General features: G+C 41.3%; 1 protein-coding gene across 3 annotated transcripts; it reads left to right on the top strand.

Moving 5' to 3' along the window:
• Window positions 1–1,104: 1,104 nt before the first annotated feature.
• fam135a (family with sequence similarity 135 member A) lies at window positions 1,105–21,074 on the top strand. 3 transcript variants are annotated; one of them, XM_036126104.1, is made up of 22 exons: window positions 1,105–1,428; window positions 3,110–3,239; window positions 6,243–6,322; window positions 7,206–7,345; window positions 7,531–7,601; window positions 7,705–7,878; window positions 7,984–8,110; window positions 9,082–9,235; window positions 10,178–10,255; window positions 10,625–10,674; window positions 11,158–11,316; window positions 11,919–11,992; window positions 12,117–12,271; window positions 12,379–13,657; window positions 13,691–14,308; window positions 14,395–14,555; window positions 14,641–14,732; window positions 15,492–15,589; window positions 15,743–15,894; window positions 16,025–16,135; window positions 16,230–16,343; window positions 19,833–21,074. In XM_036126104.1, exons 2-22 carry the CDS (start codon window positions 3,163–3,165, stop codon window positions 20,036–20,038), a joined length of 4,170 nt encoding a protein of 1,389 aa, XP_035981997.1. In that variant the 5' UTR covers window positions 1,105–1,428; window positions 3,110–3,162; the 3' UTR covers window positions 20,039–21,074. The 3 variants fall into 3 exon arrangements, with proteins under 3 accessions (XP_035981997.1, XP_035981996.1, XP_035981998.1); XM_036126103.1 differs by having other exon boundaries at window positions 12,379–14,308; XM_036126105.1 differs by lacking the exon at window positions 10,178–10,255 and having other exon boundaries at window positions 12,379–14,308.
• Window positions 21,075–21,522: the final 448 nt, after the last annotated feature.

Genomic DNA, 21,522 nt, shown 5'->3' with positions numbered 1-21,522 from the left:
AGCGTGGAATAAATCCCTCCAGGTTTGACCACTCTGTATACTGAAGTTCCCGTGCTTCCCTCAATCTGATGTTGTCCTGATGCCAAAAAGCATGGTTTTATAAATCTCAACCTGAACTTTAAAGAATCTGCTATGTCAAGAATAGGAGTATTATAACTTCTGACCCATAGCAGAGACACTGCAGTCCAAATTAATTGAAATAGTGAAATTGCATTTAATTTAGGCCAGAATAATAATTTACTAATCAGCTTAACCGTTCTGCAGTGAATGGCCATTTATTTATGCATTTATTACAATGCTTTAACCTTTGAAACCACAACATTTTACGCATATGTGTTGCCACCTGTTGAAAGTAATATCAGTAATATAGTAAAATCAAATATATTCCAAAAATATGTTATTATAATAAATTCTCTAAATTCTCAACTTAAAAAATGCTTTTTGATGCAGTGTAGTTTTGAACACCGTCCAATTTTTTTGGAACCTTGCATTTTGTGTGATTTTCCTTGTCTCCATGGGGTAAAAAACGAGTGGCTCACACAAAATTCCCAGAAAAAGACAGGGATCACCAAGGCAACCAGGGACTCTGTATGCACTGAGGCCGCCAATAAGGAGAAGGTTGAAATAACAGTTAAAAATAAGAGTCTCCTTACAGGGAGGACTACTGTACAAGAATGGATTTAAAATGCCTAAGGTGTATAAACTAATCATGAGAAACAGATATTTTACAATAAAGTTTACACGCAAGCTTCGAAATAATTAATGGAAAAAAAACGTATTATTGGACTTTCAAAATAAAGCTCAAGGAGCGTCTTCAAAATAAATTGGGAAATTCCATTATTGGTTTCTAAATCCCTTTTAGATCTAAACAAAAGAAAAGAAAAAAACTTTTAAAAAAATAAGAAGAAAAATTAATGGCTCTAATGTTATGTTGGATCAATGTTGGGGACTATTTGGTTATCCCTAAATCAATGTCTCAAATATTTAAGACATAAGAATAAACTCCCTTTTTCTTTTTTTTTTTTTTTTTAGGAATTTTGTAATGATCGCTATCATTGTTTCTGTCTCTTGGATTTGCAGCCGTGTACGCTGACGGTCCATTCACACGGAGCATTTTTTTTCGTCAGCTGCTCGCAGCTGAGTGAGTCGCAGCTGCCCCGTCCGCTCCTCAGATTCACTGTTAGCTCAATTTGCATCGCAAAAAAAACCAAAAACGCCGCTTTACGCGACGGCTACATGGCCGCTCTTCTCGCTGTTTCGCCCCCTCCCACCGGCCGCCGTCGAGTGAACTTCGCCTGACGGGGACGTCAAGCGGCGCAGAGTGGAGTGTTCGTCGCTCCGTCGCCGACAGTTTGAGGACGACAACAGAGCAGAAACAACCGGAGCTAACGTTGGCGGACGAGCTAATGCTAGCTTGCCAACGCAATGGTGGGTAGCGCTAGCTTGTCGGTGCGGGTTAATGACAACTGCTCGGTGGGAGGCTAACAGCCGCGGCAGGCTGCCTTTCAAAATTAATTATTATTTTTTTGTTTGTTTTCTCGTTAATTTTGTATCTTGTGTGCTCGTTGAGTCAAACCCCAGCTTCTGCTGGCCCTTTTCTGTCGTTTCTCACCGTTAAAAGTGAAACCGTACCGGTGCAGAGGTTCTGCCCACCAGCTTGGCAGCCTTACCACCCCCCCTCTACTCATTTTAGCAATGGAGTCAAACTTCCTGCGTGTTTAGGATCGATCTTTATTTAATAATAAACTCGTCTATCTTAGTTAGCCGTTAAGACTTGTTAAAAAGAGGAACCGATTCGCCGATTAAGGCCTTATGTCTTAACATGTTGACTATGGCTGTAATGTTTGCCTTTCAAAGATCCCTATAGCTTCTACTGTGGACTTGATTTTTTTTTTTTTTAGTGTCAAACACTTGAAGCTTTAAAATGGTTTAAAGCTGCTGCGCAAACGTTATGAGCCATCTTTGCATGTATTTGAATAGCTGTTTCCAAAGATGGGTGTGCTGTTGTGTTTGTGGTCTTCTGTTGACCTTTTTAAATAGGGAAATCAATCCTGCCCTTAAGTCTCTGCAACACTAAAAGGCGAAGACAGCTTGATGAGCAGCTAATATTAAAGCAGTTCTTCTCAGTAATGTGTGCATGCAGGTGTTTACATTTCTGTCTCTGAGCTATTATATTATAAACCTTGGACAACTCCCTTGATCATCCAGACATTGCATAATTTTAGTCTATTGGTTGCTAAAGTTAAAATGCTGTCTTCTATCTGCCTATATGTCATTATAACGAATAAAGGTTTGGATATGGATTGATTTTCGGGGTAGCCGGTTAATAGTTAGGTTTGCTGTTGATCAACTACATCGTTTGCGTAGGATAAAAACTTTGATTTAGATCCATTTATATGATTATGACTGTTTTGTTGTTTGTTGTTGTTGCAATCAACTTTATAAAGCATCTGCTACCCGGCTGAAACGCTCGTCGTCCCATCTGTCGGTCATGAATCTTCGATGGAAGTTGTTCTTTTATTGACGGCTCGTTGTTCGTTTTCCGAGTAAATATTTACGCCGCCCTGCTTTAGCAATAACTGTGCCACCGACGTTATCAATGGCGCTTCTGTAGCCCACCGTCAGCTCAGTCGGGAGAATTTGTCAAAGAAGAGATGGAGCAATAATACCTCATCTACAAGCAGGATTTTAAAAAGGTTGTTTAAATCTTTAGAAATAAATAGTGTGACAATTTGAAGGTTTAAAAGAAAGATGCTTTCCTCTACCATGTTTTTTGTTAAAGACTTTGATTAAAGTCTTTTAAAAATGTTGATGTTATAAAGCAGACAATGGAATTAATTTACTAGTCGTCATTAGAGAGGATATCTATAATTGTTTTGACAGTTTTATTGCCATCATCTGCATGCAGTGATATCTGCGGTATTTTTTTTTTTATTGCCCAGGTCTAACAAATGACTTCCTGCACTCCCAAATGTTTCATTTCTTTTATCTAATGACCTAATCACGATCCAATCCTGGCAGTAATTCCAGTCTTGCATATTGTGTCCTCCAACCAAGTTTCCTCTTCCCTTTTGTAGCGTCGATGAGTCTCAGTGTGTTCTCCTTACAGGCAGACAGATGTGTCCGAGATGATGTAAGGCACCTCTGCCTGTATTGACCAAGATGGCTGAAGTCCAGGCCACAGTGGAGTTCTCTGTGGAGCTCCACAAGTTCTACAATGTGGACCTGTTCCAAAGAGGGTGAGTTTCCGCTTGCCGGCGCCAGGAAGCTTGATATTGCACTCTCTCTCTCTTTTTATTTCTTTTAATCAAAAGTAGTTAATTGCTGCTTTACGGATATCAGTGCTCTCTTAAAGACAAAATCTACATGTTTTGTCCTTTTAAAGTGACAATGAAAACTGCAGCTTGTGGTTGAGGGGGAACAGATCGGCTTCTGTCACTGACCAAGCCAGTCTAGGACAGATGGCGATGTTCCTTGGACCTCCAGGCATTTTTTCAGAGGGCTCCAATGTTTGCTGCGCTGACAGAATTTGCCTCTTTTACAACATTTCTCAAGCGGAGACATCTTCTCTCTGTCAAGATATAATTTTGTAACAACGACGGAGACGACAGAGGGGGGCTAAAGTCAACAGTGCGACGTGTCTGTGATGTTGCAATGAAATATGGGTTGTGAGGTTAGTGTCGTTCAGCAGGATCCGCTGTTTTTATTTTATAGGCTGAGGATAGGCATGTTCTGCTTAGCCAGGTTTTAAAATTACTCCTTTTTTTTGTTCTGTTGTTATATGACTCCTCGTGTTTAAATCCCCACAAAGAGATGCCAGAAAAGGTGCGGGCGAGTAAAATGTAGAGGGCAGAGAACTCTGACTTTAATTTGGCTGTGTAGCGTGAGAGTCGGCGCACAGATTAATCCCATCTGTTGCTGAGAACTGCCTGTCAGCTGGCTGAAAAAGGCTGCTACACTTCTACCTCGCTGGCAGGAAAGCAAAGCGGTCTTTTTGTAAATATTTTCAGTTGGATAAAACCACTGGCACTCTCAGTTTGAAAGCTAGATCAGCACCGTTCGCTTGTTAAGGAGACACTGATTATCGAACGTTTCTTGGATTCATTGTTGCCTTTCTGGTTTTAACTTAATTTTAAAAAAAAAATGCGATCAGACAGTAGACTTTGCCTACTGCACATTTTTCCGGATGGACTTAAAGTACCTTCAAAGAGAAAGAAACTTGTGAATTTTTGCCTTTTGCAGGCTAAACATTTGATAGCTTTGAAATGGAAGAACCCGGAAAGACCAAAGATAAATCAATGGCTTAAACTACTGAGCTACAACCTGGCAATGGAAAAACTGACTTATATAACAAAAGGAAAACTTGAAGACTTCAATGACATTTGGTCTCCCTTCCTGTATTTTGTCGAACAAGTTGACGTATCATCTTAATTTTTTCTTTCCTGGTGGATAGATAGCGAGCCCTGGGGTTTAGTGTGTTTTTCTTTATTATTCATGGGGTGTATTGTCCCTATTTTTTTTTTCCTTTTTTTCTCATGTTCTTTTCCTGTATGTCTATATTTCAAAAAATTCTAATAAAAATATATATAAAAAAAAAAAACGCGATCCGTATTCGAAAGTTTTGTGTAAGTACCAGGAAACGGTGGAGTTTTTATTAACGCCTGGCATACTGCGAGTGTCTCACACCAACCAATGCCCTTTAGAGGAGGACGCACTGAAACCTTGCCTTGTCTTTGTCGCCGCAACGGGGAACTGTTTAGTGTAAAAGGCTCAATGTCTCAAAAAAAGTTCCTGTTTTTAGTTTCTGTGTTGTGTTGTGTCACTGAGCTTAAGAAACAGACGTATCCATGTGGCACCTCTCTTTAAAGGGTAACTCATCCCCAAATTGTTATTATTATTTTTTTTTGCTAATAAACTGTTAACATGGTTGTCTTATAGTACCGTCTACATTTCCCGGTGATTATTTTTTTGACAATTTACTGGATATTTGTCGAGATCCCACTTTTGTGTCTAAAAAGTGTGTATATATATATATATATATATATATATATATATGTGTGTGTGTGTATATATATATATATATATGTATGTGTCTGTGTGTATATCTGGAGCATGGAACAAAAGTAAAAAAGTATTAAAGTATGTCTGATTCTGATTCTGAAAAGCGTCCTAAGGTTCACCAGGTGTCTTGCATTGAATTGCAATCAGTGTTGCTATTGGTTCAAAGGTTTTTGTGATGTCATTTGGAGAAACTGAGCCTAATGGCTCTCCTATGGATTTTTCATCTTAGCGATTTATTAGCTTAGCATTCAGTTAGTTTATTTAGCTTATACTAATGGTTAAATAAACAGTCAAACCGTTTTTGACCAAAATCCTTTTGTTGTCTTGAGCAAAGGCAAGTGCAAGGTGAACAATAATTTACAGCAAATGCATAGTTGTGCATTTTTAAGATAACCTTTGTTACTTCCAGTAATAACACTGTCTCAAAAGTAAAATATTATCTGATAGATCCGATGCAATTTTGAATTGATATTTATATTTGACAACTGTTAGCCGTATAGGGACTGTATGTGTGTGGAGCACCGGGACAGTATGAAGTGTTGTGTGACTAACTCACAGTTGCAACATGCTGGATGTGACTCAAAGTAAATTGTGAGCTAATCATCAGGTCTTCGGTTTGATCCCTGGCTTCCACAGTCTGTTGTTCAGACTGCTTCTGGGCAACGCAGTAACCCTTCCCGATTCATTCGGTGCCACAGTGAATGTCTTTCTTTGTGAAAAATCCAAAAGTTCACAGGTAATTGTTGAATGTTGCTTCTCCGGCAGGTAAACTAGACTCAAATGCGCTGCTTAAACACCTTCGACTTCCCAGATTCCATAGGAAAGTGCCTACGGGCAAAATGCCTAGCAGTGTTCAAGCCGCTCTCGCTGCGGTGTTCAATATCCAGACATGTCTTTTTGCAGCAGCTGTGTACTGATACCTCGGCGTACGCGGATAAAACTCCTTCTAGCCGCTAGTGACTCACCGGCGCTCTAAGAGCTTCGGTTTACTGCATGATTGACTGCAAACGAAGGCCTGATTATTCATTTATGAGAGGTGTCGGTGTCCTTTTACAGGACACTTGTATCTAATCTGTGCAATTTGTTCTCCGTTCGCAGAGCTTCTGATAGTGTTGTGGATGCTGCAGGTCTGTCGCTGTACGTCTTGCGGTCTTTTTAACGTATTCAAACCCCTGTTCCAGGTTCTACCAGATGCGCGCCAGTCTTAAGGTGCCTCCTCGTGTTCCACACAAAGTTGAGACCAGTCTCCTTCATCCAGGAGGTAAAGTCCAACATGCACGGAGATTTTATTATTTTCCTACTGCAAAAAGCCATTTACCTGCTGTTTGCATTGGTTTTCTGGAGGAATGCAGGTAGTCTGCTGAGAGAGGCTGTTTAAACACACAGTTAGAAACTGGTGTCTGCTGCCACATATTTAGGTCAGCTTTCTGGGACTTTGGATGTTCTTTTTTTGTTTTTTTGGTGGAGTTAATGTTTGGTGTTTAATTTTTCTAAAGTTTAAGGTTTATTGTTATTTCCTTTGTTTGCAGGAAAAATCTTTAAATAGGGCATTGATTCTTATAGCAATGCTTTTATTTGCATTTTTAAGGCTTGCTTGTTTCATGCCAACTAATCTAAACGATTCACAGAATCATTTAAAAAGCATAATTTGTCAATCATAATTATAATAATAATAATTTTTTTTTTTTTACTGTATCTTGCACCTTTTGGGTGGGTTTGATCATGTGCAGAACGTTACCATAAACTGCATATTTTCACAGTGCAGAGTAGCTTCTTTGATTATTCTGAACGGACTTATAAAACATGTATTACTTCAGCGTTGATTGGAGTCACTCAGGAGAACCAAAGCATGCATGGCTGGAAATGTGAAGTTGTTCTGAACCAGAAAGGAAGTCACGCATAGATCTTTACAGCTGTGATCAGTAGTGTGAATGCTGTCATTACAGGGATTTGTATTGGTGATGTTTACCTATTTATTTGTGCTATTCTTTTTCCTTGGTGGATTAATTCTACAAAATGCATCCGCTTTCATTAAAAAAAAAAATTTAATTTTGAATGTGCAAGTTTTGATGTATGTCGCTTTTTTTTTGACTGATGTTCCTTGTATGTTTACTGAACATGTGGTGATTGTGGTTTCTCTCTAGGCTCTGATTTGGCGTTTCCTGCTTCAGCCCAGGATGATTTCATCAGCAGCAAAACTTTCCAAATCTTGTATAAGAACGAAGAGATCGTGGTCAACGACGTTCTGCTCTTCAAAGTGATGATGCTTCTGGATGAGAAGAAGGTGCGTCTCGGAATGAGGAGCGTTGTTTTTAGCTTATTGCAAATGCATTGTTTTTTTTCCTGCTGCTTCCTGTTTACTTGTCATGAATTGACCTGTCGTCTTTTAAATTGTGTTCTGCTTTACATTTTGTAAACGCCTCTTTTTGGGGTTTTTTGTTTTGACTTTTGTTTTCTGTTTGTCCTCAGGTGGAAGAGTCTCTCAACGAGATGGATTTTCAGCTCTTCCTGGATTTGTATTTCACAGATGGCGATTACACGTAGGTGTATGACAGCGCCGTCTAAATGTCATAACTGCGGCTCTAACGCAAGCAACACACTACTTAAAGCATTCCCTCTTTATTATTATTATTGTCCCTCCAGACCAGAAGACCCAAGCTCTCTGCAGAACATCAGCGGCCGCATACTTCACTTGCACTTTAGCCTCCAGCGGGGCATCCACCAACACATCAACGTCATGTTTGACTACTTCCATCTGTCCGTCATCTCTGTGGCCATCCACGCCTCCCTCGTGGCACTACATCAACCCCTAATCAGGTCTGACGAGGCGAAATATTTAGCACGAATATGAATTAAGGAGCATTTGTCAGCGATCGCCATCTCAATCACTCCTTTGGCTTTGTTTATGATGCGTCGTTGCAGTTTTCCTCGACCTGTGAAATCCACATGGCTGAACCGAAACGCTCCGCAGCAGAGCAAAGATTCAATCATCCCGCCTCTAGAGAGTGTCGTGTTTGGCAGCAGCTACGTGAAGCAGGTGTCGCCAGATGTAAGTTGATCCGTTTCCTGTGTTTTAAAAAGTGAAATACGTTTAAAAGCTTTAAAAGCTTTTAAGGTTGTCGTTTTGGAACTCGTGCGTCCGTCTGTAAAATAAGAAGTACAAATTAAACGAGTATTTGGACTCTTACAAATGAAGGAGAACCGGCGTCGTTAGGTGTTTGGGAAAAATAACAGGGTTCCTGCAGATCTTTAAAAAGTCTTAAAAGGCATTGAATTCTGTATTATAAAACCAAGGCCTTAATTGGCATTAAAATGTCTATAATTAGTCTTTCGTAGGTCTTAAAATTGTTACCAGGTCATAAATAGGATTTTATTTTTGTAATCCTTACCAAACGGTAAAATAATTGACACAATTATATATTTTTTAATTTACCGAACGGCTCAATGTAACCATTTTTGGGTCGTCCCGATAGCAGAACCGATAAAAACTGTTGCGGCCGGATCATAGCTGCGAAAAAGAGTTGGCACTGGTTATGTTGTGGTTTTTAAAACTGATTTATAGTTTATCTTAGTAGGGCACAAAACAAAGTTTGTGAATTTAGTTCAGTAGTTGTTAAAAATGTATCTGTAATTTGTGTGTTTTTTTTTTTTAGCTTTCTTCCTATATGGAATGTTTTTCAAAATGTTAAACATGTCTACTGGGCCAGAAAATAATGGTTTATGTGAAAATTAACATTTGGGTAAAGTTGTCACAACCAGGTTTATCTTGTTTATCGTGAAGTTGGTCTTAACTTTTTATTTCAAGTGGCATTAAAAAGGTCTTAAAAAGTCTTGAATTTCACTTGCCTTATGCTGTAGGAACCCTGAATAAAAGATTTTGCCCATTAAATAGATGTTGTGTGTTGGAACCGTTGTTCTGATCTACAGCTGCTGCTGTGTTTTGCTAAAGTGATACTGATTTAAAATGGTTTAATAGGTTAATATCTCATGGTTATTTTTGTTTTTTATTCTTTCCACCAGGGGAGAACATTCCTGGTATCAGACAACTGTCTTCAACATGCCTTCAGCATGCACCACAACCTTTGCTCCACTCTCCTAATAGCCTACCGGGGCCTCTTTGATTACTTTACCTCCATAACCAAGGACCTGCCCTCCTCCCATCGTATGGAACTAGGTACAGCGTGCTGCGTTGCAAATTCACAACAGCTTGCGGCAAACAGTAACAGGATTGTCACGGCTTTGTTTTTTGCATGTCTTTTAGTTTTGTTGATTTAAAAAAAAAAAAAAAAAAAAACACAAAGGAAAACGGGCAATGCCAATGTTGGTCCATTTACCTTTAGAAGTTGGATCTCATCAGGGAATCGTGTTGCTCTCAACCTAATAGTGATCCAGCTGCACATCAGAACACCAGTGCAGTTTACTAGCTGCTTTCCTCTAAATGGTCTATATGCTAATAGAAACATGGGCGGATAACAATGTATTTATCTGGATTTTGAGCATTTGAGTCCTATAGCTGTAACTTGTAGTAGCAGCTGGGTGGTGTTGATCTAAGAAGATACAAATTGAGGGATCTCAATGTCTTTTAAGTAATTTCCCCCTGGGATCATTAAAGTAAGTCTGAGTCTGAAGTGCAAATAAGTATTTTATTATGAGGTCAGATGTTAAGGCAGCTCCAGCATTTGAGGTTGGATTCCTGACTTCGGAGGTGTTGCATCAGATTTATGGGATTCCCATCCTTCATGGGTCCAAATGGGAAACGATATTTGGCATCGCCCTCTTTTCACTTTTGTTTTTTGCTGGTTATGTCTTATTTTTTTACTTTTTAAACATTGTGTTTGTAGTTATAATCCCATATAAACTCACCTGGTTCCTTCACATTACCATATTAAACCCTTTAAAAAAAAATAAAAACTCCAGAAACTAAATCAAACAGAAATCTAGCTATTCCGTTTTGGGTAACTGATAAAACCTGCACTCATTGGAGAAGTTTTAACAAGTGGACTAAAACCGAACGCACAACTAACCATAGTTACCAAAGCTAATCCACATGAGTGGAAAAGTTATTAATCTGATCATTAATGAAGGTTAAACATGCCTATATGTGCAATCTTACTAGCCAAGCCCAGCATGCAGGCCCTATATGAGCGAGTACTCAGAAGACCGTATCCCCGAGGGCAAAGGCACGTCTACATAGGTATGTCCCCACGCTTTGGGCTCCTCCAATCAGCCTGCCTTTCTCTCCCTCCTTCTCTTCACTCCAGCTTCCTCAGTCAGGAAAACGGCACTTTTGATCCACTTTCCAGAAAAAAAAACCTCAACTCTTCAGCTACTTTCTTCTTTACTTTTATTGCTGAATTTCATCTTTTAAAGACCAAGGGCAAAAAAGCTTATTACTTTTTTTTTATGTGTTTCTCTGCCTTGTCGGGTCATGTCTTATAGAAAATACCTTCCAGCATCTGTTCTATCTGGCACAACTTTCCTTTTCAGCTTTCACACTCTTTTCTTTCTGTCGTTTTTTTGTAGTTAAAGATCGTAACTATTTTTTTTTTCCTCTCCTCCTCAGAACAACTTGACTTAGAGGCCCGTCTGGCTGAGCTGTGTGAACAAGTAAAGGTCAGATGTCTTAAGCTGCTTCCCTTTTTTTATATATCTTTGATGTTTATTTGCGTTTAGCTGTTTGTAAAGCTGACAAATCTTGGTACCAATGTTGGTCTTAGTGAATTCATGTCAATAGGCGAAATGAAGCGTAGCTTTTCTAGTAGATGAGTAGCTTTTGTTTAATTTTATAACTGAAGGTGTGGCAATAAACTATGACGCCGTCAGGTTTTGCCGGCAGCAAATGTTTCGTAACCAGACTGGCAGGTGTTTTAAAGGTTTCTTCACACTTAATGAAATGGCATTTAAACTAGTCTCTGTAGGTATTTCATAATTATGAAGATGTGATTTCATGATTTAAGCACCTGTTTATTAACTCGTTATAGTTGGGAAAACTCCTAAAACAGTTTGGAAGAAATTAATTCAATAGGTGCGCATCACTCCTCCTCATCCCATGAAGGAAGATGTGGTCACTTGACATTTGTCTCCTTTTACTTTCAGCTGAAGGCAGAGTCGCCCGATGAGCTTGCAGAACTTGTTAATATGAACCTGGCGCAGCTCTGCTCTCTGCTCATGGCTCTCTGGGGACAGTTCCTGGAAGTCGTGACGCTGCAGGAGCACGTTGCTGCCCTGCTGGCGGTGGAGCACCACACACTAAGAGTGAGTCCCACACGTCGGTTGTGCACACATGTAAACACCTGGGGAGACTTAACCGGCTGAGCACACGCTCCACCTGCATGGTCCGTTCTGCAAAACATATTGCTTTGCTTTCTCAAATATAATTAAAGGTTTTAGAAATGTCAAAGTTTGTTTTAGATCATCTGAAGGAACAACTCAAGGTAATTTAGACGGGTTGGACTGGTCTGTGGATTATGCTTTTTTTTGTAGCCCAAGTGGCCTTTATTTAAAAGAGGACTCACAGAATATAGGGTTGAGAGAGAGAGAGGAGCGACAGCCGCATCGAGAACCTAACACCCCACCCCCAAAAAGTACATGGAAAACTTTGAATGCTCCTACCGCCCACTGCTTTTTGTCACCCTGGGCAGTGAGACACAGATTCATCTAAAAAAAAAAATCACCGCTTGTTATTACTGATTTACAACAATTCTTTTTTTCTTACAACTCTTCCCAGACTGTAATAAATATATTTTGTGACAGGAACAAATGACACAACAAGGTACATAACAAGACATGGAACTAATAATTAACCCAACAAATTATGTTGTATTTACATAGCCTGCTTTTTTTTTTTGTTTAATCAGGTGAGACGGTTTGCTGAGGCTTTCTTTTGTCTTGAGCATCCAAGGCAGTCTGCTCTGGCATATCAGGAGCTACAGTAAGTCGTCCTGCGAAGTGCGTCTTCATTGTTTACAGACGGCTTTGATGCGAGGCCTGGGCAAACGCCTGCTTGTTCATTTAACTTATTCTCTCCTTTCCTCTCCGGGTTTCCCATCCTTCAGTGCTCACAGCCACCAGCAGATGACCAACGCCATCAAAAGCTCCAGCTACTTCTTGTGTTTGCCTCCACTACCGGTGGAATGTGCAGAACTCGACGGGGACGTGAGCTCCTTGCCAGTCATCTTTGAGGATCGATACCTTGAATCTATCACTGAAGGTCAGTAACACAGCGTTACTGTCGTTACTTAACCATGGCTACATTCATAGCTTTTCAGACAACATTCCTCTGATTTTATGTCCGTGTTTGAATTTAATCTTCCTAAGATCGTGACGGACCCTGGCTAGGCATGCACAATACAAGAACCGCCTCAGTTTCCAGTAAGACCGACAAGTTAAACGCGAAGGACTGCAGCGCGTCCGCCAGCGCAATACCCGAGTCTCGGAGTGCGCTCCTGGATAACACCTGGCCAGAAAACTTCGATCCACCCCCTAAGACCAAAGGGAAGTCCGTAAAACTGAAGAAAAACTCAAAGGCCGAGAACTCCAAGAAGCTGACCAGACAGGGTTCCAAGGACTCCGTGGTTTTAGTGGGTTATAAGAACCTTAAAGCCCCCCATAGCAATATTAGCACAAAGTACAAAGAAGAGGAGGGTTCTGTTAACCAAGATGAGGAGCAAGACGCCTCGCGGCTCGACTCGAGTAGCTATTCACGGACTAATGCAAGTTCTGTTTTTGACTCTAGTGGGACTTCAAAAATGTCTGGTAACAGTGCTGACGACTCTGTCACAGGCTACAGTGTAACTGCTGCTGCTTGTAATAAAGCTGTTTTTACAAATCTTTGTGCTTTGGACTCAAGGAGCAGCCCTCAGGCTGGTACTGGGGCTGTTATCACAGGTCAACAAGTTCCTAAAGGTGTTCCCGCAGACCCCGTCGGCCAAAACCGCCCGCAGTGGTCTTCCAGCTCAACGGAAAACGAGTCAAAACCAAGTAACAAGGACACCATCCAAGGCGATAAAGTAAACGTCCTTCTGCCAAGTCAGACGGGTACAAGTTATAGCAGCGATATCCCCAAGATCACCCAGACGGACCTTTGTGACGGCCAGCGGTCTGCAGCGGAACCGGGCAAAGCCGCGGCGCCGCGCGGTCAGCCCTGCCTCGTCTCGGTGCAGGTGAAGAGCGACTCCATCAGGTTCCAAGACGTAGGGGCCCCCGCCGCCTCTTCTCGCCTCTCGGACTCCGGCATCGAGAGCGAGCCCAGCTCCTTCGCCACTCAGCTGGTCCTAGGACCACAGGCGGGGCCGGGCTCCGCCGAGTCGGCTCTCGCCGCCTCCCACGCGGAGAAGACCGCCGTCCCGTGTCCCGCTCCGCCGCCTGTCCCGCAGAGCACAGCGCAAAAGCCCGGCGGCACGGGAGACGTTCTGTGCCCGGAGAGTACGAGCGCCGTGAGCGGAGTCCAGTCGTCGCTTACTTCCATCAACTCCCTGCCCTCGGACGACGAGGGCGAAGGTTCCTCTAAGAGCTCCGGCGGGGCCGAAGCCCGAGGCAGAAAGTCCAGCGTCTTGGTGCAAGAGCAGAGCGTCGTTTTCTCCGGAGATGTTACTAAAAGATTCGACGTGGCCTGCATCCCTGACGTCGGCGCCGGCGACCTCCAGCCTGGCAGAAACGCGTCGGACCAGGAGACGGACTTCAGAGCCGCGGGGAGTTCAGACGTGGCGGCGGAGGAAGCCGGCGGGTCGGGGACGTCTAAGGAGCCCCGCAGCGAGGCCCACACGGCCTGCCCCTCCAGCAACTCCGCCACCAGCAGCACCGATCTGGTAAAGCGCGGCATGGTGGAGAATTACTTCGGCTCGTGCTCCAGCACCGACGTGTCCGAGATCAGCCCCGTGGAAACGTCCGCCATCACCCTGGGGATCCAGGCGGAAGCCCGGGGCGAGGAGGACGAGGACGAGCCGGAGCACGAGATGATCGAGAACGGCTACTACGAGGAAGGCGACGGCTACGACTTTGTGAACGGCGTCGAGGACGACGATCAAACGGCGCCTGGGGTCGTTGCTCCTCAGGAGACTCGCCTCCTGTTTGAGCAGCTCGGCGCTGGTCTTCTCCACGAAACTAAGGATTCATCCAAAGCCCCTTTATGCTCCAACCCAGCTGCCAGCAGGATTAGGTATAGTTTAAGCAAATCTCCCTATTCCTCCAGCTCCTTATCATCCAGCCTGCACTGGTATGAATGCGCGCCCACGCCACAGATGAAAGCGTGAGTCAGCTCTGCAATATTTAATCAATTTCAACTTAATCTGATCTTCAGTGCACATATTTACTGCTACATGCATAAATATACAGGTTCATCAAGGCCAAAGAAGACATGAAGCAGCTAAAGCTTCCCGGTTTCTTGTACAGCGAGGTCCCTCAGCTGGCATCCACCGTTCCCTACTTCAGCTTGGAGGAGGAGGAGAGCTGCGAGGAAGGCATCCATCTCATCGTGTGCGTCCATGGCCTGGACGGTAAGGGGACCTTCCCTCGGGACCTTTTGACGGTAAAGCCGCTCATTTTGCAGCCATTTTTTAACGTTTTCCTGTCTCCCTGAAGGTAACAGTGCAGACTTGAGGCTGGTGAAGACTTACCTGGAGCTTGGACTGCCTGGTGCTCGTATAGACTTCCTAATGTCGGAAAGGAATCAGGTATTTGCTTGAGATGCAGCGATCAGGTTTCCTGGCCTGTACAGATTTTCAGTTTTCTTTAAGGTCTGGTCTGCCTATTGCATTTTTTTTTCTAAGGACATGAACAAAGAAAAGAGCAAAATTGTGTTAAGCATGTATAAGATTTGGTTCAAACAAAATGAAATTATTACAGGATTATCCCAATTATTGCATCATGGGACGTGTTCGTAACCTCTTCAATGTTTTTTATGTTGTTTTACTCATGGTAGTCCATTAATGTACGTGGATGGGTTTAGATGGAAAGTGGTAGGAGTTCTTATTTTTGATGCATTTAATAAATAAGAAATAGATTTATGAGAATCTACTGTAAACCGCTAATGATTGATCACAGCTAATCAAGGAATGATTAGCTAGTTTTCTTCTTTCTTTTTTTTTTAGTTAAGACACCTAAATCAAACACAAACTTAAAGGGGCCATGACATCACTGTAGTTGATATTGCTGCATATGTAAATTCTCCAAATAATTTCATAATAAAAATAACTTCAGCTTGTTGCTGTCAGGCCAAATGTTCCTCTTCAGTAAAAGTAAAAACTCTTCCAAGTTGACTTTACTCTGACTGGCTACAACCATATTTGGAAGACCGGTCTGACAGTAACACGGCCTCATCAGTGCACAACAGATCATCTTTTATCCCCAGAACCTCAGAGAAATTAGAATGGCTGCCATGGCCCCTTTAAGCCTCCCTCCTGTCATTTATCTAATACCCTTTCCCTCTCCAGAATGACACGTTTGCTGACTTTGAATCAATGACGGACCGCCTGCTGGATGAAATCGTTCAGTACATTCAGATTTACAGCCTCACCGTGTCAAAGATAAGGTAAACCTTTCAGTCCTTTTTTCCTAATAAGAACAGCTCATCATGGTTTTCTGATATTCTAGATATGTTGATGATTCACCAGTTAACCGCATCACAGCTGATGACTAATCTGACATGTGTTTTTTTTTTGTTTGTTTTTTTTTTAATTTACAGCTTTGTGGGACATTCTTTGGGGAACCTCATAGTTCGTTCAGTGTTAACCAGGCCCAGGTTTAAATGCTACCTGAGCAAGCTGCACACGTTTCTGTCCCTGTCTGGACCTCACCTGGGCACGCTGTACAACAGCTCCGCTCTGGTCAACACAGGTAAACATCAGAAACACAAAGGGAGACTCAAAGTTTCTGGCCATGTTTCTTTGGTCACTAAAAAAATCACTTACCTTTTATTTCCACAGTTAATACTGATAAACTGAAATTCACTGTTCTTCCGTCCTAGGCCTCTGGTTCATGCAGAAGTGGAAGAAATCAGGATCACTCTTGCAGCTGACGTGCCGTGATCACTCTGACCCTCGGCAAACATTTCTGTACAAACTCAGCAAAAAATCCGGTTAGCTTTGCTATTTATGCTCCCACTTGAGCTGTAAATGTGAACAACAGTTCGAGTCTCTAATTCTAACTTGTCAAATGATCCGCATTTTAAGGTCTGCAGTACTTTAGGAACGTGGTGCTGGTGGGGTCGCTGCAGGATCGCTACGTTCCCTATCATTCAGCCCGAATAGAGATGTGCAAGACAGCATTAAAAGATAAACAAACAGGTGAGTTGAGCTAAGACCAAAGCACTATTCACTTTTCCTTTTACAGGGGGGGTCACAGGGCCTCGCCAAAGTATTCACCCCCTCTTGGCTTTTTACCTTTTTGATGTCGTTTTATGTGCTGGAGCTGTACAAAATAGTTTTAAGTTGTTGAAGTGAAATCAGAAAACATTACAAAAAGTTTACCTTTAATTGGCTTGTGCCATATATCCACTCCTTTTGCTATGAAGCAAAATTAAACTGGTGCAACCCATTGCCTTCAGAAGTCACATAATTAAGTGAAGTCCAGCTGTGCGTGGTCTGATTCAGAGGAAAGGATGGATGGTGCTGAATACAGGGATATTCTGGAGCAAAGCCTGTCAGTCTGCCTGTGATTGGAGACCAGGACAGAGGTTCACCGTCCAGCAGGACAACGAACACTCGAGTGGGTTAAGGAGAAACATTCAAATGCGTTGGAATAGCCTAGTCAAAGTCCGAACCTTAATCCAATCGAGAATCTGTTCTCAATTGGATTCAACATTTACAAGGAAAACTCATCCAATCTGAAGGAGCTGGAGCAGTTTTGCCTCGACAACTTAGCAAGAATCCCCAGTGGCGAGATGTGGCGAAATCATAGTGACTTCTCCAAAGAAACCTGGAGCTGTAATTGCTGCAAAAGGTGACTGTACAGAGTATGGAGTTTGGGGGGTAGGGGGTTGTACACTGAAGTTCTTTATTATTGGTCCTCTTTGAAGGTGCACTGTAGTTTTTATTGTGACGCAAATAACAAAGTTGTAGGCATGCTGTGCAGATGAAATGGTGCAAACCCCAAGGAGGAGTGAATACTTTAGCAGGTCACTATAATTGTACGTGTTCAGTATCATCACAAAGATACACTTGAAGCACAGATGTGAAGAAGCACCCTCATTTAGTTTATGTATGTATTTTCATTCTGAAATATTGTTTTATAACCATGAAATCCATTTTTTAAACAATCGTTGGAAAGACTCCTGACTGGACCGTTGATGAGCTGACAGTCATTGACACACTGCACACGATGGAAACCTCAAAGCTCGGTTTAATAAACCAGCTGGCAGTTCAAAGTGCTGTATCCAAGCATATTAATGGAAAGTTTAGTGGAGGGAAAAAGGTGCATAACTGATGGGGAGAACTTGAGAAGAATGTAAAGCAAACTACATTTAAGAGTTTGGGGAGATTAACAAGGTGTGGACTGAAGTTGGAGTCTGTACTTCAAGAGCCAGCGCACATAAAACTTTTCAGGATATGGGCCACAGCTATAACATTCCTTTTCTGAAGCAGCTTTAAAACCAGACACATCAGTAGCGTCTTACCTGGACGAAGGTGAAAAAAGATTGGTCTGTAGCTAAGTGGCCCAAAGTCCTCTGCACATTAAAGTAAAATTAGCATTATTCAAATCAAGTGTAGCGCCAATTCACAACAAATGTCATCTCAAGGCACTAGGCAAGACTGATTTAGTTATGTTCAGAAATTACTTCTATTCCTGTTCAATTCTATGTATAAATCAAGGCAATCAAGTTCAGTTTGTTATGCCAGTTGGTTAAAAAAATGTCTATCCATGATGACCCAGACAATTGCATCCAGTCATTGCCTCTACCCTCATGAAGCGGCATGTGCACGGTGCACAGTTCAATGCATCATGGTATTAACGCTGTAGCCTTCTGTCGTCATACCGCGCATGCATGTGGCAACGGTGAAAAACACCTTTTTAACAGGAAGAAACCTGTTTAGTACAAGTGGTTGGAGTACACCCAGAAAAAAACTCACACGCTCTGGCCCCTGGAGTACTTTCTATGTCAAAGATAAAGTAAGGTTTGGGTTCATTTAGGAGGAAAAACTGAGCTCAACAGATACAGTTTTACTCCATTTAATCTCTTTAATATGGAAAAAAGAAGGTCCTGTCGCCACAACCGTCTGCTATAAAATGTAGAGCGCTTCGTTTTTCCCCTCTGCTGGCAAACTTAATGGAGATACTGATTTCACTTTCCAGCTGGACTTGGTACATGTCCACGCTGGTAAAAGTGCCAATACGTGGCTTAATGACCGTAGCATCATTGTGCTAAAACCCCATAGAGATACTTAAAAGTATTGTCCAGACGAAGGTGACCACCAACCCATCAATGCAAACGAGCTGAACAACCAAAGGCTGATCCCATCTATGCTTTACTGCTGTGGTGTAGGAATTCAGGCAAATGGAGTCACCACCAAGTGCAATATGCACAGCAAATGCATCCTTTTCAGTAGGCTGACATTTCTGTTTAATTATTTCTGTCTTATTAATATGTTCTATGGGCTGTAAGCCAAAATCACTTTTGAATTAAGGTGGTGAAATAAATACATTTCTGATGGATAGTTAAATTTGGACAAACCAAACCAAAAGGTACGATCTAGAAATGTCTCAACTGCTAATTCCCGGATAAAATCAAGAGTACGGTTCTGCGGCTGCAGGGCGCCACAGTTTTTACAATCAATTCAGATACACGCCGGAAGTCGGTCCCAGCAGGAAGTTGGTGAAGTTGTATTAAATCCAGCGACCTTAGGTTTAGGTTTCTCATCCACCGATGTTAGGTCACAGGTAGGGGATAAACCGCAGGCATTAAATTAGGTTTAGGTATTAAATCCACTGATCTTAAGTTTAGGTTTCCTTACCTTACTCTCTGTCTACGCAAATGTCCACAACTTCTAGCATTGATTGTAAAAACGTTGGCCTGTGGTCATCAGTGAGGAAGCGAGAACGGTATTTATTTTTATGGGCTTAACTCCTGGTAACAGGGTTCCTGCGGATCCTTAAAAAGTCTTAAAAGGCATTGAATTCTGTAATATAAAACTAAGGCCTTAATTGGCATTAAAATGTCTTAAATCGGTCTTTCTTAGGTCTTAAAATTGTTACCAGGTCATAAATAGGATTTTATTTTTGTGATCCTTACCAAACAGTAAAATAATTGATACAATTATATTTTTTTAAATTTACCGAACGGCTCAATGTAACCTGTGAAAAAGAGTTGGCACTGATTTATAGTTTATTTTAGTAGGGAACAAAACAGTTTGTGAATTCAGTTCAGTAGTTGTTAAAAATATATCTGTAATTTGTGTGTTTTTTTTTTTTTTTAGCTTTCTTCCTATATGGAATGTTTTTCAAAATCTTTAACATGTCTACTGAGCCAGAAAGTAATGGTTTATGTTAAAATAAACATTTGGGTGAAGTTGTCGCAACCAGGTTTATCTTGTTTATCGTGAAGTTGGTCTTAACTTTTTATTTCAAGTGGCATTAAAAAGGTCTTAAAAAGTCTTGAATTTAACTTGCCTTACGCTGTAGGAACCCTGTGGTAAGGTATTAGGGGAATGTGAAATCACTACTCGGTGCTGATTTTCCAAATGTTTTTTTTATCATTTTTCTCAACCTTTGCCGTTTTGTCTGTCAGGAAAAGTACCTCACACCGTGAATGTCCTGCTCTTCTCTCTCTTAAATACCAGGGCCCATGTATGCTGAGATGATCGAGAACCTGCTGCTGCCAGTCCTTCAGAACAAAGACTGTAATTTGGTCAGGTATGACGTGATTCACGCCCTGCCCAACACAGCCAACTCGCTTATCGGCCGGGCGGCACACATCGCCGTCCTGGATTCTGAGATCTTTCTGGAGAAGTTCTTCCTGGTCGCCGGCCTCAAATACTTTCAGTAGAACTGCATCTGAATCAAAACACTTGGCTGGACAAAAGGAATGTGGTGCTGATACCTCACTGCAACTACTTTTTATTTTCTTTCTGGTAGTGGGATTTAGATTATCTCCTTTTAAAATGCACCTAATTACCTTTCAAGCACATTTCAGGAAAAAAAAAATCATGTTTTTTTTATGTTTATACTGGAATCAGTAGATGTGGAGTTTACCATTTTTATTTTTATACCATAATTTTTTTTTTTTTTTTACTTTTTTTTGTGTTAAATAAATAATTTCTTTCATCAAGTTATATTTTAGTGTTATTTATGTGCTACGTTTTTAATTTTAACATTTAATTATTTTAATTTTTTTCTTCGAGTTGAGATATTCTAAGAGCTGAACTGGAAATGTAGCTGCTACAAAATAAAAATGGCTGTGGTTGGTGAGCTGTCCCAAGTCAATTCTGCACATACTGTTCCAAGCATCGCAAATGTTTTTTTCCACCGATTTTAAGAGACATTGCATTTTTTGCACCTCAAGTACATTTTACAAGCTTTTTTACTAAAAGTGTCATTTGTAAAACGGTTACTTTTCTATCAACAAATCCCCTCTCACTGTTAAAGGCAAAGGTTGCGTTTTGAAATAGGATTGTCGCTGGGATTTGTGCAGCTTCGGCTTTTTCCTGGACACTTCACACTGTGGAGTCCTCCGCACACGGACCCCGCCTGGGGGTTGGGAGACGAAAGCGTTGCCTTCAACACGGAGGCGTTTCATTATAAGGATTCTAAGCAACAATCGTTCAGAAGAAAAAGCACATATTGAAAGCTTTTGGTTAAACATTTGGTTATAATTTATGTTTCCTGAACAGCTGTTTATATATATATATACCGTTGTAATCTACCATTAAAATGTATTCTGTAAATTAGATACCCTAACTTGTCTGTTTTTATGTTTGTTTTTGGAGAGAGAAAAAAAGACACTTCAAAGACTTTGGTAAATTGTAGCAAAAAAATGGTTTGAAATCATGTTAACGCCTGCCAATACAATTTTATCCTACAAATTTTAAAGCGTGGCTTCTTAGTTTTATGAATTCACGAGATGAAGCATCTTGACGATGATCGTTTGTAATTAACTAAATGTAACCTTAGTAACAGATCAAGGGTTTACATAACTCCAAAGCTCTTAATACCTCTTGAATTTTTTTTCCCCATTTGTAACGTTACAGCTGCAAACTTCACTGCATTGTACTGGGTGTTTGTGATAGACCATCACTAACTGGTGCAAATGGTTGAGCTGCAGTTGAGATTTTGTGTGTTTTAGTGTTTTCCAGGTCAGTCAAAAGGTTTATTGTTAGTCTTCCATCTAAACAGAGCACCTTCAAAGTTAATGATGGCTTACGTCATGGCTTTTTTTTTTCTCCTCCATAAAAACAGGATCAGTGGTTTTAATAATTAATGCCTGTCCTGTTAACGGATTTCTCCACCTGGGCTTGGGATTCCATGTCCTGA

The sequence above is a fragment of the Fundulus heteroclitus genome, chromosome 22, assembly GCF_011125445.2.
Source record: "Fundulus heteroclitus isolate FHET01 chromosome 22, MU-UCD_Fhet_4.1, whole genome shotgun sequence".
In the NCBI taxonomy this organism is placed as follows: Eukaryota; Metazoa; Chordata; class Actinopteri; order Cyprinodontiformes; family Fundulidae; genus Fundulus; species Fundulus heteroclitus.
This window is presented reverse-complemented; position numbering and strand designations above follow the sequence as displayed.

What these genes read in the sequence shown, in the direction of transcription:
- fam135a (XM_036126103.1), top strand. Translation starts at nt 3,163, where the DNA reads ATGGCTGAAGTCCAGGCCACAGTGGAGTTCTCTGTGGAGCTCCACAAG. An exon ending in TGAAGCAGGTGTCGCCAGAT is followed by an intron (nt 8,111 to 9,081) that starts GTAAGTTGATCC and finishes TCTTTCCACCAG; the next exon opens with GGGAGAACATTCCTGGTATC. An exon ending in TAATGTCGGAAAGGAATCAG is followed by an intron (nt 14,733 to 15,491) that starts GTATTTGCTTGA and finishes TTCCCTCTCCAG; the next exon opens with AATGACACGTTTGCTGACTT.